Source organism: Hyposmocoma kahamanoa, unplaced genomic scaffold, assembly GCF_003589595.1.
Source record: "Hyposmocoma kahamanoa isolate Upper Pololo Valley unplaced genomic scaffold, ASM358959v1 92, whole genome shotgun sequence".
Taxonomy (NCBI): domain Eukaryota; kingdom Metazoa; phylum Arthropoda; class Insecta; order Lepidoptera; family Cosmopterigidae; genus Hyposmocoma; species Hyposmocoma kahamanoa.
This window is the reverse complement of record NW_020654748.1, coordinates 19,055,259-19,069,668: the sequence shown is the minus strand read 5'-3', so window position 1 is coordinate 19,069,668 and position 14,410 is coordinate 19,055,259. Positions and strand designations below refer to the sequence as shown.

Genomic DNA, 14,410 nt, shown 5'->3' with positions numbered 1-14,410 from the left:
GAAATGAAACTATTTTTCCGGATTTAAATCGCGTATATTTGTTTTTTAAACAAACCAACGTTTCGGGCCCTGAACAGGACTGATTGACTCTATAAAGTTTCATTTACTATGTGTAACTATTGCGAAAACCTAAGAACTCGAAATGTATGTTTTTACTTATGTGAATCATTGACCTATGATGTGAATAATAAGTAATAATAGACAACCAAACCAATGAATTACCTGGTCACTAACATTCCCTGTTCTATGAGTACCCGAATTACGGAATTCACTGTGGGGCTAACTACCTCTCAATTTATAAAAGTTCACTTCTCAAATTGGTCTTACCGAAGATAAGCGCGCATAGTGCAAACCGTTGTGGACCACAGAAGTCGTCAAGTGAAATTTATATTTTTTTAAAACGACCTGTGTGATAAGTATACGATTAATCCTTGTGTCCAGATTGCTGTGGAGTCTCCGCTGTAGTATTAAAGATAATATTATGTATATTTCATGGTGTTATATATATATGTAAAATATATAGTATATATGTAAAAGAGCGGTGTTAGTTCAGTGGGAAAATGATCGCTTTTCGATTGAGAGACCGATCCCCTTTGTAGGGCAGAGTTTTGCTCAGCAATGGCACGTATAATGGGTTGGTGATGATGATGAATATCTAACGTACATATTTTTTTATACAAAAATAAGTGTGCGTTTGTCCATCTCACCTGATAGAATGTGGCGATATAGCATGTACACCTAAATAATGTCTATTTACTCTCACCTTGAAAAGATCAAAGTTATAACTTCAGGAAATAAGTCCATAAGCAGAAAATTGTTGTATATTTGACAGTTGACTTCTTATTGTTATATATTTCTTTAAGTACTTTCAAGGGAAGTTGAATAAAGTTGGCAATCACTTTTCAACATATTTATCGGCAAAGCGGGTGCACCCTGTTGTACATTATTCTGGACTTGGCTCAGTTTACACTAGCATATTTTTTTTAATGCAAACGTATAAAATATAATTAAGCCGAGAACTTTCACGTGTACGTACATTTTACACGATTGCCCCAGAAGCGGCTAATTGCAGATTTAAAGCAGGCACGAAAACTCCAAACTTTGTTAATCAAAAGAAGTGGGTTTGTTGCGCCTTAAGACGTCACTTCATAATAATATGCATCAAATTTCACTTAAATATGCGAATATTTCGATACCTATTTTTTGCAGTAGTAAAGCTCCTTGTGAAAGAGTTCATCCAGAGAAGTACTGCCACCTTTCCTATATCTGCCGCCAAGCAGTAATGTGAGCATTACTGCTTGTTCCGGCTTTAATAAGTAAGGGTGCTGATGAAATTACAGGCACATGTGACTGGTCAACTTGTCTCAGGGTGATAGGCGCAGTGGCGGTGCCCCTCAGATCTCTGCGATTTAAAACACTGAGTGGCACTGCAAGCGTTATGCACACGCGTGTAGCTTACCATTAGGCGCATGACTTATTCGTCCCGTCACTTGATATTATGTAAAAAAAGCTCGATTCAGAATCCAACTAATGCCATCTAGCGGCTTTTGTACATAACTAAACATACGCATACGATAACTAGAGTAAATTATAGTTACACACGCAAGTTCAGGTTTCCTGAGGTCTGTAAGCAGCCAGTGGGATGTATACATATATGTACGAGTATAATAAGTTGATCATGTCACATGTAACGTCGGATTAATTGGCACAAGTTCGCATTAAAGGTGTTCGGATAATACATTACTACGGTCTAATAGTATTTGGATGCTTTAAATAGCGTTATACATAGTTGTGCCATAACTCATTAGTAATTTATGAAGACAATGTCGCTGTAAAATTGGCATTATGATTTGGTGTGTGGCATTTTATCATGTTGGGTGGATCACACAGGTGGATTTAGTAGCAGTAGAGCTCCTTGTGAAAGAGTTCGTCCAGGGAAGTACTGCCACCTTATATATTCTTGCTGCCAAGCAGTAATGTCAGCATTATTGCGTTCCGGTTTTGAAGGGTAAGGGTACTGGTGAAATTACAGGCATATGGGACTTGTCAACTTATGTCTCAGGGTGACTGACACAGTGGCAGTGCGCCTCAGATCTTTGCGATTTAAAGAGCTGAGTGGTACTGCAACTGTTATGGACAGGCGTGTAGCTTACCGTCAGGCGCAGGACTTGTTCATCCCGTCACTTAATATTATAAAAAAAACACCTTAGAAGTAAAAAACTGTATCTCGGAAGGTGATACTTAGGTCATGCTTAAGATAATTGTTACAGCTTGACCTGTGGCTGAGTGTACTCAAACTCACTAACGGAGAGGATTATAATCAATCATAATGTTCAGTCATTCAATCTACCTTTTTATATGTAAATGCTAAGATGTTTTAAATCGTATGTTTAATTAACTTTTTTGTCTCTTATATTCTTAAAATAAGTTGAATGTGAAAATATTTTAGTGTGACGAAACAATACTTGTTTAAAATTATAATAAATACGATAATTATATGACTCTTATGACCTCACAGTTTAAAGTTTCATGAAAATGTCACATGCAATTAATGACACGACCTCATAACAGTCCTGATTGCTCATATTTCATTAGGAACCTGTTTAAAGACCTTGGCGAAGGTGATCTTCTGGGCGGAATTTCATTTATGAGCTTCCATAATAATGCCGCGTATAGTCCAGACGTACAACTTATCATAATTTGTATTCATTTGACGTCCTAAAAAGAAGCCAGTGAAGTGAAATTTTCTCGTATAAGCTTATTATATTATATATAGCTTAAAAATAATTGCTTACAGTAACAAAAAAGAGCTCTGTACACCGCGTGTAAGCCAATATGCTACGATTTATATGTAATAATTTGTTTATGTACGTTTTTTTACTGAATTTTAGCCGTAATTTCAATTCTAAACAGGGAAAACATTACACAGATTAGCGTTTAGTATCTACATAATTTACTAAAGTTTAGTAATCAATTAGGAAAAAAATATATTAAATTTGTAACTCGCGTGTTTCAACGAACGATAAATTTTTCTCAAATACGATTACGTAAACGTGAAAGATCTAATCTGTTACATAAATAGTTTATCGTGGCATCATCTTAATTGATGATTGCCTATTTTTGACAGTGTCGCGTTTGTGGCGACGGCTTTTAGAGACTTTGTAACAATTTGAAGTCTAAGCTGTATATCGTTAGTCCGTGCATTTTTATTATAAACTCATTTTGTTTAATTTCATGCTTCAGCCGTTTCATCCGATTGCAAAGCACAGGCCTTTTTTCTTCAATTCATTGCGATTTAACGCCGCTACAAAATTTCATATGAGCATCTAACTTGTCACGTCATCTCCTTCTGGGTCTTCCGCGTCTCTATCTTGCGCTTGGTGGGATCGAACTGGAACTTTGGTGATCTTTGACCACAACTCGCTTGATATTCGGCAGACGTATCCGATCCAGTTCCATTTCAGGCTGGCGGCTTTTTCATCAACGTCAACGGTGTGTGTTTTGGAGCGGAGTAACACTGCTCCGTACGCACTTTGAGTTTCACTCCCGAAAATTGCGCTCCATGCCTCACTGACACACCTTGAGCGCGAACTTCTGACGAGTCATCAAAGAATAGATTGCATTTTATTTGATTCAGTGACGTTAGTGTTCTCATTTGCGATTGTCTGTGAATTGCAAATTTATAATATTTATTGCCATTTTTCAGCCCTATGTGTAATGTCATTCATTAGGATGACTTTTAATCTTACTATGCTGAATTTACATAGTACATTTTTGTTATTTATTATGTTTTTATTATTTATATATATCTTAGCAAACTAAACAAGTACGGTGTGCAGTGATTTTGCTAATAGCAAAACTTCTTTTGTCGTGATCCCCGCCTTAAAACGTTAAGTTTTATACGACAATCAAACAGGCATATAAAGTAAAATACATAAATACTGTCAAAAGTAAATACATCTATACAACTTCTGTAATGTTGAGCAGAAAGGTCACTGAATGAAACACGGAGTAAAATTAACAATCATCACCTGGCCTAGCATTAGGAAAACCGCACACTCAAGTTTAGTCATAATTATGCTATTTATAACAACAAGTGGTGTACCTTGCGTAAGGTCACATCCTGCCCTCCTTTGCACTTCCTCGTGTATTGAGCACCAAGAATAATAGAGTGATTATGTATGGGCTATTATAGTTATTATTGTTGTTGCCATTTTCAGCCTTAGACTTAACGCTTTATTTATGCAAATGTTAAATTTCGAACTCGTGCGTTTACGTTAGACTAATAGCCTAAAATTCATTTGTAAAAGCGTAACTGCAAAGTCACAAAATATTCTTAATAAACATTTACAATCATTGAGTTTTATTACTTGAATAGAGGATTTAGGATTAAAAAAAACTTCGGACTTAGCTCGATATGGGAGATCTTATAAAACTTGACGATGAAAGAGTTGTGAGTTTTGGCGTCATATTTACATTTTATGTTTTTGGTGGGATTGATTTATTAAATGTGTATTTTTTTCAAAAGATACAGAGATCTGTAAATAGCTCTGTGTTGGTTCGAATAAGCGTGTACAGCGAGGCAAGCTTGACTTGGAGATATCAATCGTACCAATTACTAAGTACCAGATCGAGGGCAATTCCACTAGGACCCTCCAACTTGATCCCCGAGGGGGTCCAACAGCTCATTTCTAATCCTATTCAGGTCTTCCAGCGGTTATTAAACACTTCACATCAATATAGTTTATTTTGTTTTAGTATGTTATCGTCGTTATAAAGAATAAGAAAAATCTTGTTAACCTCCATTATCATTGAGATACACAGTTAATCATATTTTAGTTATAATCGTGTCATATAACTTTATTTTTATTTACGTAGTTATACCTAATTATTATGTCGATAATGAATTTTGTTTTTACGCATTTGGTAATTCGAAGATTGTCTGGTAATATCATAATAATGCGGAACGAAAGAAATGGGATCAAGAATTTTGCACAAAAAATGTGGTCCAATTTATTTCAAAGTCAAACGACTTTCTTGCGAGATTCAATAACGTTTTTTTGGTCATATTATAAATTAGTTTTTATCTCGTAACGTGACTTATTGGATCCAGCTCCCCCGATGCCTATTCTGCCCGAATTTGGTTTCAGAATGTTAGTAAATGTTTGGATGGAAATGCCACTAATTCAGTCGACATAGATACGTAAATTTGGTTAGAAAGGATTGAGTTTGAAACATTATTTTATATGCAAAATACTGTCTTTACGGTGTAAGCTAAAAACTGTTACAATTTATTACAGAAAACACTGTTTACCTTAAAAAGCCTGCCCTTGAAGCTTCGAGTTCTCAATTAGGGCGTAAAAAATCTTCGCGCTGTTCCTGAACAAATGATCGATTACACCCGAAGTTTCATATATATAGTAATCGAAAGTTCAATAACCTAACAGATTTTCTGATAAAGCAGTCGTGTTATAGATGAATGAACTCTGGCACTGAAACATGAGAAGCTGACAAGTGATGTGTAACGAAGCCTCTAATCGACACTTAATTGAATTGATATTAATTTAGAACAGTTTTATAGATCAAAGAAAATCCTTCACACTGTTCTGTACTGGATCAAGTTCCACAACTGAATCAACCCAGAGTTGGAGATTTTAAAAGTTTTGGAAAGAGAACTACTTTACGGTTAAAGCAAGTGATATTTAATAATAAACTCTATCATCATTTAAAAAGATTGTCTTCTACATTACGAAGGGAAAGAAGCGCAATAGCAAAATCGTATTCGATAAATAAAAAAATTGCGAAAGCGAACTCAGTCTCTTTATTTATGATATTCGCATACTGAATGCGTAAACTTCATATCTTTACGCAACAAGATGAACCGAAAGTCATTAAACCTAGACACATTCATCAAAATAGGCCATCGCTGCAGCCTTCAGAACACAATGGCGGTGTTTAGCTCTAATGTTATGGCAAGATTGCAGCTCATTTCCGTGTTATGTCGTCAGGTTTCCGACCGTAAAGTATAAAGGAACTTCCCATATCTTTTTACTATCAAAATAGATGACTAGGGAATATGAACTAGTAGCCAATCGTTATTTTGAAAATCTCTTTCAGCCCAATGCAAATAACCATTGCTTGTTTAAGCAAATCTAGTGAAAAAAAAAAACTTAAAATTACTTATTATGAAATGTTAAATGAACATAGAAAAAAAAATTTGGTAAGATCCGCATCTGACACGGTTTGCTAGAAGACGTCGGTTCGAATCCGGCCGGATCGAAAGAATTTTTTCTAAGTGTTCGATATTTGTGTTAATAATGATAACAAATAGTGGAGTAATTCACAAAAATAATTGAAGATCAATTCAATACAAGTTTAATAAAATGTTTCAGTGTTTTATTCCTATTATTGTTTTTTAGGGTACTTGTACACGCATATTAAGTAGTATAATTTATTTATGTTCATTGTTCTTATTTTTTATAAACTCTTCAAGCTTCTTTGTTGCTTGTGATGTTGTTTCGGTCATTTTAATTTAGTTTTTGTTAATGGAACTCCAGGTCTGCATGTGTATCAATTTTGTTTTATTACCTGTCTGTGAATGACTGTTTGTTTGCTTGAAATAAAAAAAATGTCATATCTATATAATTATAAATATCATTTCCTTTTCGACGGAAATTGATTGCAAATTAATTAATAATTAATCATAAAAACCTATCAACGACAACGTTGCTTGAGAGTTTTATCAGTGAAATCATAAGATATCTGAAAAATCACATAATTGCTTGATTTTACCGTAGATATTTAAGCCATGCTCCACAAAGGCAACCGCCTTTACTACGTATGTTCGTCGTAAGTAATTTCCTGGACGTTTCCATCAGAATATATCGGCAGTCCCATTAAGAAGAGGAAATATTATCGACTTTGACCTTTATTGACTACTATGATGGTAGTGTCTAGATGATGTCGCAAGACTCAATACACGTTACGATCATATAATACGTAAAGTCATTACGAAAGATGATTATATCATGCGCCCTATGTAATAGAACATCGGGCTGTTCATTAATCGGGTAGATTAGTGACCAACATAATGAGGAATCCAGGATCCTGGCTAAGATACTTAGTAACTGTAGAAAAAGTAAATAGGTTTTGTACCTTACCTCCTCGTTCTAAGACCTTACATTAAATGTGGCTATGATAAGGTATCTACAGATTTGCTCGATTTTTTGACGACATTTATCTACAAAAAAAATACGATACGGATCGTCTGTTTTTTACACATTTACTCGAATTTATTTGATCACTCAAGTTGATCTACAACAAAAAAATAAGACCTATACGTGTTTGCCTAAAAATGCCTATTCACTCTTGCCTCGAATAACTGCAGAATGCAGTTTTTAGGAAAGTGTGTGTAAGTGCGTGCCATTCCTTTGCTATATAGTATATAGTCATTAGGAAAAGGAATCAAAGCGCCTCTGGCGAAAGGAATCCTTGAAAATGACATACGTTATATTACTATAAAAATATTATACAAAAAATGCGACTTAAGCGAAAGATCGAGAGACGGCAGGGTGCGAGTGGAACGCGTAGAAGTCCATTGATACTGCGTACGCAGCGAACTTCTCAGGCGAGAAATCTGATAGTAGGTATGTGTGTAAATAATAATGTTTAGATACACATACAATAAAGACAAATAGTACATTATATTAAAGTTTTGAGTGGTTGTATATATACTACTTATATAAAGTATTTAAAAATCCTAAATCCCAAACTAAGCAAGGTCTACATTTCGGAATTCAGGTTCTACCACACACTGGCTTACCAATAGATAGATACATATTACATACTACAATATTTTAATCTAAATTATACAAAATTTAGGAAATTGTAGTGTAATTTAAGGTAATATTATTATTGAATAATTGAAATTTCCGTTATTCATTCATGATAAATTTAACTAAATAAAAATTCATATTGTTAAAATAAAATAATGTGTAAAACATAATGTAGCGTAAATTGGAATGTTTCATTGTAAAATAAAAAAAGGTATTTAATTAATTAATAAGTTAATAACTTTTGTAACTATAGTGAAAAAATAGGGTGGTTTGCATTAATATTAGATATAACTGGTTGATGACTGTACCACCTCGGTCAACCGTGACCATGGGACCTATAAAGGGCCCAAAACATTGGTTTGTTTGAAAAAACAAATATACGCGATTTAAACCCGGAAAAATAGTTTCATTTCCTATGTGTAACAATAGCGAAAACCTAAGAACTCGATAAATATACAATACTTACTGTGGTGTATAAGTATATATTATTATGTATACAAAGGAAATAATTACAATAAAAAAGAAATTAATAAAAAAAACATATAGATAATATGTAAAGCACAGATGAATCGAAGTATATCAATGTGCATGCCAATTACTAACGAAAAATTTAATGAGTAACAAAATTTCATAGTTTCAAAATTGTAATTACCGAATGATGTCAGTGGCAAAACGCGTCTTTCTTTCAACTCACGTGTTTTAACAAGTGTATTACTAAAATGATTAGTCATGTGGTGAATTTTGTTTAAATAACACATACACACACACACACACATACAAATGTTTTAATAATATTGCCAATGCCTAACGATCTCCCACGAATCGAGTCTATTTAGAAAGTTCTCAGGCATAAGACAAATAATGTTATTTGAAACTACTACAGTATTAAGAATGAGCTTAATTTACAATTTTTACGGAAAATATTTATCTATATAGTTCGATTTAGAATCATTCTCTATGACGTCATTTAATTACATCTTTTTCCTCAGAATTGTTGTAAGGACGAGCTTCGAATTTTGAGTGTATATTAAAATTACAATTGTCAGATCATTCCTTACTGAGTTTTAAAGGTCATCCTACATTGTCTGTAGTGTAATATGTTTAAAAATAAAAACATTGGGGAACACAAAGTACGTACAAGAGCCTTGTACAATTAATTTTATTTTTATGTTGTAATGTCATTGTGTCAGATGTTCTTTTTCAAGTATTGTAAAGGTTTCAATGTTAAGTTTCGCATATTTGTAAAGTGTTTACATGTAGGCCATAAAAGTGGCGCAACAAGTATTTTAACATACCTATATTTATAATGTATGAAAATGAATTTTCAAGATTCGAGGAAAAGTATATATATTGCAAATTTTGACATCCATTTTCTCCCATAAATTTTTATTATTAGACTTTTGCTGTCACGAAGGGCGACTCATTTCGCGTGTATTTTCGAATAAGATCCAATCTATTGAAAACGTGTGTAAATTATACAAGTCATTGCAAAAAGGTAGGCAAATGAAGGACTGTATACAAGGTCATGATCAAGGTTAGTCAGGACAATCACTTATCTAATGACAGGCAGTTAAGCGATTTTCAATTTTATTACGTCTATTTTGGGGTATGATTGACTCATTACAGCTGTATAAATAGTTGTCAATACGCATCAGTAGTACTGCAGAAATGACAGAAGCTACATATGACACTCACATATCATTTAAGGTATTTGAACGCAAGCCTAGGTTTTGGGAGGCGAGGTGTGGGGCAGGGTTGGAAAAAATCATCATTTTATGAAAAAATCGAATAAAGCACGATTTTTTGATAAAATCCTAATTAATCACGATTTTTTTGATTTTTTCATTTAATCATACAGTTTAACTATACTTTTGCGTAAAACGTAGTAATGTAAAAAATTAATTAATCATGTGGTAGATTAAAAAAAATGTGACACTAGAGTGGTGGATGTCACAGAAAAATATATTTAGTGAAGAGGAACAGTCATAGATTTTACCAATGTTAAGCAATTGTTTGGAGCTTCTTCAGCTGCTGGGGAAAGAGTGTTTTCCACCTTTGGAATTGTTCATAGTAAATTACGAAACCGACTGAGAATTGAAAAGGCTGGCAAGGCTTAATTGATTTCTCAGATCATAGTCTTTAAAATATAATTGTCTGATTTTATGTGGATTTCTGTGAAAGAAAATAAAATTAAACACATTTGATGAAATCACTGATTTTTATTGAAAAAATAATTTGATTTCAATCACGATTTAAATCAAAATGATTTAATCGTGCCAACCTTGGTGTGCGGGGGAGCTGCACCTCGCATTCCACAATTTGCGCTTAAAATTAATATGAATAAACAATAACAGGCGGAGAAAATTTTACACAGATCCGACGTTGACAAGCGCCTGATGGCGACTGACGGGACAGCGGGCGGCGTGGCGTGCCGTTAAACTGCTGGACAATTTTCAAGTTTTGGGATGAATGTGAATTTAATAACTACAGGGGAAGCCCTGAAGAGTTTAAAACCAAAATTTAGGAGGTTCTCTGTACTATTTAAAGAGAAATATCTCCATATAAAAATTATGTGCAAAGTTAGATATTGTACTCTTAAATAATTCGTTTTAGACTTTTATTTTCGCCTATTTTCGGGATTTTATATGATCGAGTAAAGTACATCCTATCATGTAACGAATTAGCACATTCTTTATACAATATACTTAGGTGTATCGCATATTTTTTATAAGACCTTTATTCAATGGTAAATACGTAAACCATTTGATCTAGCAAAACAGTTTTTGCCGCTTCTTTTCCGGTGACTCGCCTTAATAGTCACACAATAATTTCTAACTCTTCAAAGTCTGACCATTAGACCATGTATGACGAGCCATTATGGCCAGTATACCATTTTATATTCTCACTTAACACCCCATTATCACGAGGGTGATTATCACCCCTCTCGAGCAACTGTCCTAACTAGACTTGGGGAAATTTTCACCGCACCGCATTTTCGTTTTAGCGCTTCACATTTTTTTCAGCGTCAGTTCCATAAATCGTTTGTTATATTGATACATAAAATCGGTAGTATATGACGTGGTCGTAAGTCTTATTAAATTGGGACATATGTCAGATACGGCAGTTAGTGAGGAAGGAACTGATATATGGGCGGCAGTTCGTAAATTTAGAGCTAAATATGTTGAACGACAAACAAGTTGCCATTTTTTCAGCCATTGCTATCCCATTGCAGGGCAATGAGTTCCCTTTCTCTACTTATCGCGATTTAATGTTGCAAAAAGCTAAGATGTCGTATTCTTTCCAACCAAGTTAAATTCCATTAGCCTAATTTATTTTTCAACCTTTGCTCCTCAAGTTTTTCAATTCGCAACATGTCTTTTTGTTCTACTATAGGGCTATTTTTGTATTTAATTCTGATGTGCATTACAGTTTCTATGATGCATTTCGTTCATTCGATAATTTATAATAATGGATCTTTTGGATGCCTGCCCATAACCAATTCACAATTCTAAACCTACTACAATTACTCAAGGCTATGAGTAGTTATGAAATTCAGCTGAATACATGTGAAGTTAACAACTCGCAATAGCAATAAACTCAGTTCTTAAATGACACCCACACCCAGCAGTGGGACAAAAATGGGTTGATAAAGTATTCAATTTCATAATAACACTTACACAAATTGGAAATAAAATATTTTATTAACAAGTTATGTGACATAATGGCTACATGGACCTCACTCAGATTCTGATTTGTGGCCAGGTTGATTATTGACTTGTTGCAGTAAATAAGCAATTACTGTATAATCCAGATTACTATCCAGAGCTGTTCTCAAAGATACAAATTTTCGTGTTACGTTAACACCTGAAATGAGTAAAAATATCGAAGTTCTCAATTTAGAACAAGTTACGCCGGTAATTAACGAAAATACTAATTTCTATGGCCATGTGCCAACATTGCAAGTGAAATGGTACGTATGTTACGTGGTAAAATATAAGTGTCAAAAATTTAAACACTGCAAAACAGAGTGATAAACATTTTAGGCATTTATTTATAGAATATAATGATAGCATTGACGGTTGAGTTCGTAATTCTGTGACATTCTCGAACATCACAATAATTAATTTTCATTACAGCACAAGCACGTGCTTTAATAGATGTACTTGTAGCAAAATTAGAATAAAATAAATTGAGTTCTTAGGTTTAGTGATTGTTAATCATTCATGTCATTCACGTTAACAAATATTATGCAAAATCAAATATACCCAATACAGGTATGAAAAAATAGTTTTATTCAATCAATATAGTAATACCGTTAATAAATCCTGAGTATATTTGTTAAAATTTAATTAATTACAGAGACAAAATTGTAAAGTAAATAGATATTTGTGCATGGCAAGGGGATGTGATTTTTGCTACGTGTACGTAGTAATGCAAGTGATCATATCTGCTTGTCACAAAGTTAATTAATTATATTTCTATTCTTGGTAATTTGTGTTGTAGCATCATAATGTAAAATCAGTAACAGGTAAAATAGATATTAAAATTTTTGAGCATGTTGTCTACATTTTTTCTTATCAGAAATTTAAGATTGATAAGACAAGTATAAAATAACAATTTATCAGATTTCACTAATGATGATAATGAATAATCATTACTTTAATTACAAAAACTTAAATTTAATTTCAATATCATTTGTCAATAATAACACAAAATAAATGTATAGTTGGAATCTTTAAATATAATTTAAGAAAAATTATATTACGTAATAAACTTTTTTTATAACTAGAATGTTTGGTTTCTAAAACACTTTTATGCTATTTTGAAATTGGTATAGTAAACGTCATTTCCATAAGTCATTGTTGAAAATTTGAATTTATTAAACTTTGGAGAGCAGTTATCTTTAATGATAACAATAATTTTGTGAGAATAAAAACGCAAGGTGGCTTGATTTATGTATCTAGGAAGTATTTTTATAAACAAAAATATAAATAATACTTCAAAATAGTAAATACTCACTTTGAAAACTTCAGAGAAGAAGCCGGAACCAATCTTCTCCAGAGTGAAGTCGTCAAACGGGTACAGAGCAGCTACAGCTGTCCGCAGAGCTTTGCACGAGGACCCGGTCACTCGCCTGTCCCCTAACTTCTCCCCCTCACTGACACTCGACTCCTTATCACAATCATCATCACAACACACCGCACGTTTCGTCCTGCTGCCATTTTCCTCGCGAAACCTCCTGCCGGTCTTTGAGTGAGGGCCCCTCACGAACCTCCCCGCTTTAGCAGTCTCATCCAAATTAGTAAAACTCTCCGCTATCTTCAGCACCTTCGTAGGTTTCCGCCGCTCGAACCTGCTCTTATCCACCTCAATCGTACACTCGTCTTGCATTATAGCTGACAACAAAGCTATTCTCTTTATCCCGCTTCAAACATTATGCCTCAAGTATCCCCCAGGCTACACCAAATACACAAATCCAACATTTCTCACGTCCACAACACTGTCTAACTGGCGGTACTTGAAACTATGCGAAATAACATTATAATCACACAAAAACGAAGTCGATTTTGCGACTGTCACTTTCACATATTTGTACACATCCTCGTATTATTGGCACGGCTTATAGTTTCTTTTGATTTGTACAGAACACTTGAGTTTATTTATCCGATTTGTATGTTATGCGACAGGTATTCTTTCAGATAAACATTCCAACTGACCGACGACGCGCATTCAAGCAAGCAAAGTAAAGAAGCAAGCGAGAAACACACACCTAGAATTGACTTGACACTGACAGCAAGATGTTGGTAGCGCCGGTACATCCTTCACTCGGTTGGCAGTACTGTCATACGAATGCGTTCAAGTTATTATTTGTAAAAACCGATTTTTCGGTAGACGCTAAATAACGTACAGGCACATGTTATTTTTCTGTCTATAAATCACACAAAAGCCCAAATATCTCATGTAATTGGACATATTTAAGTAGTTTATTCATAAATCTTGCCAAATTTTGCTTTGGTTTCTTCAGATTGCCTGTTTGTTTGTATATTTTGATGATTGTTGTTAACGATTATTCTGAGATAGTAAAGTTCTTGGAAGCGTACATTTTATCGATATTCTGTTATTAAAATAATTCACTACGTCGTTTTTATTACTTTATTATTATTATTTTTACTATTTCAAAAGAATGGTTGGAAATCATACCGCCGTATAATAGTGCCGAATATAAACATTGAATCAAAGACCATCTTCAATTTTATTCGCTTCATTTTGAAGAGTCAAATTTTAAAATAACTTTGAATGTAACTAGATTACATGATATAGCAATTCCATCATTAGGTTTATTGGTAAATAATTTTATATTTAATTTAGATTAAACAAGGCTCATTTACTAGGCATTCTCTGTTCCTCAAAAGAAAATTATCCACTCGTTTCCGATTTTTTCCCACTGACAACTCTAACTACTAAAAATTCTTATTTTATAAAGTCAGCAGTACAAAGACCATGTTGGTCTAACGTTGCCGGGTGAAGGCCAATACCGACGTACAGACAGCCTATTTGCCTTGCCTTGCCTAGAG

At 33.8% G+C, this 14,410-nt stretch overlaps 1 protein-coding gene across 1 annotated transcript in view; it reads right to left on the bottom strand.

Annotated features, from left to right (window-relative positions):
- Positions 1-13,517, bottom strand: part of LOC113236931 — a 124,531-nt gene extending 111,014 nt beyond the window's left edge. The window contains exon 1 of the mRNA XM_026473157.1: positions 12,855-13,517. Coding sequence (XP_026328942.1) covers positions 12,855-13,226 — 372 coding nt within the window. The 5' untranslated portion in view covers positions 13,227-13,517. The remainder of the gene's footprint in view (positions 1-12,854) is intronic.
- Between the last annotated feature and the right edge of the window lie 893 nt (positions 13,518-14,410).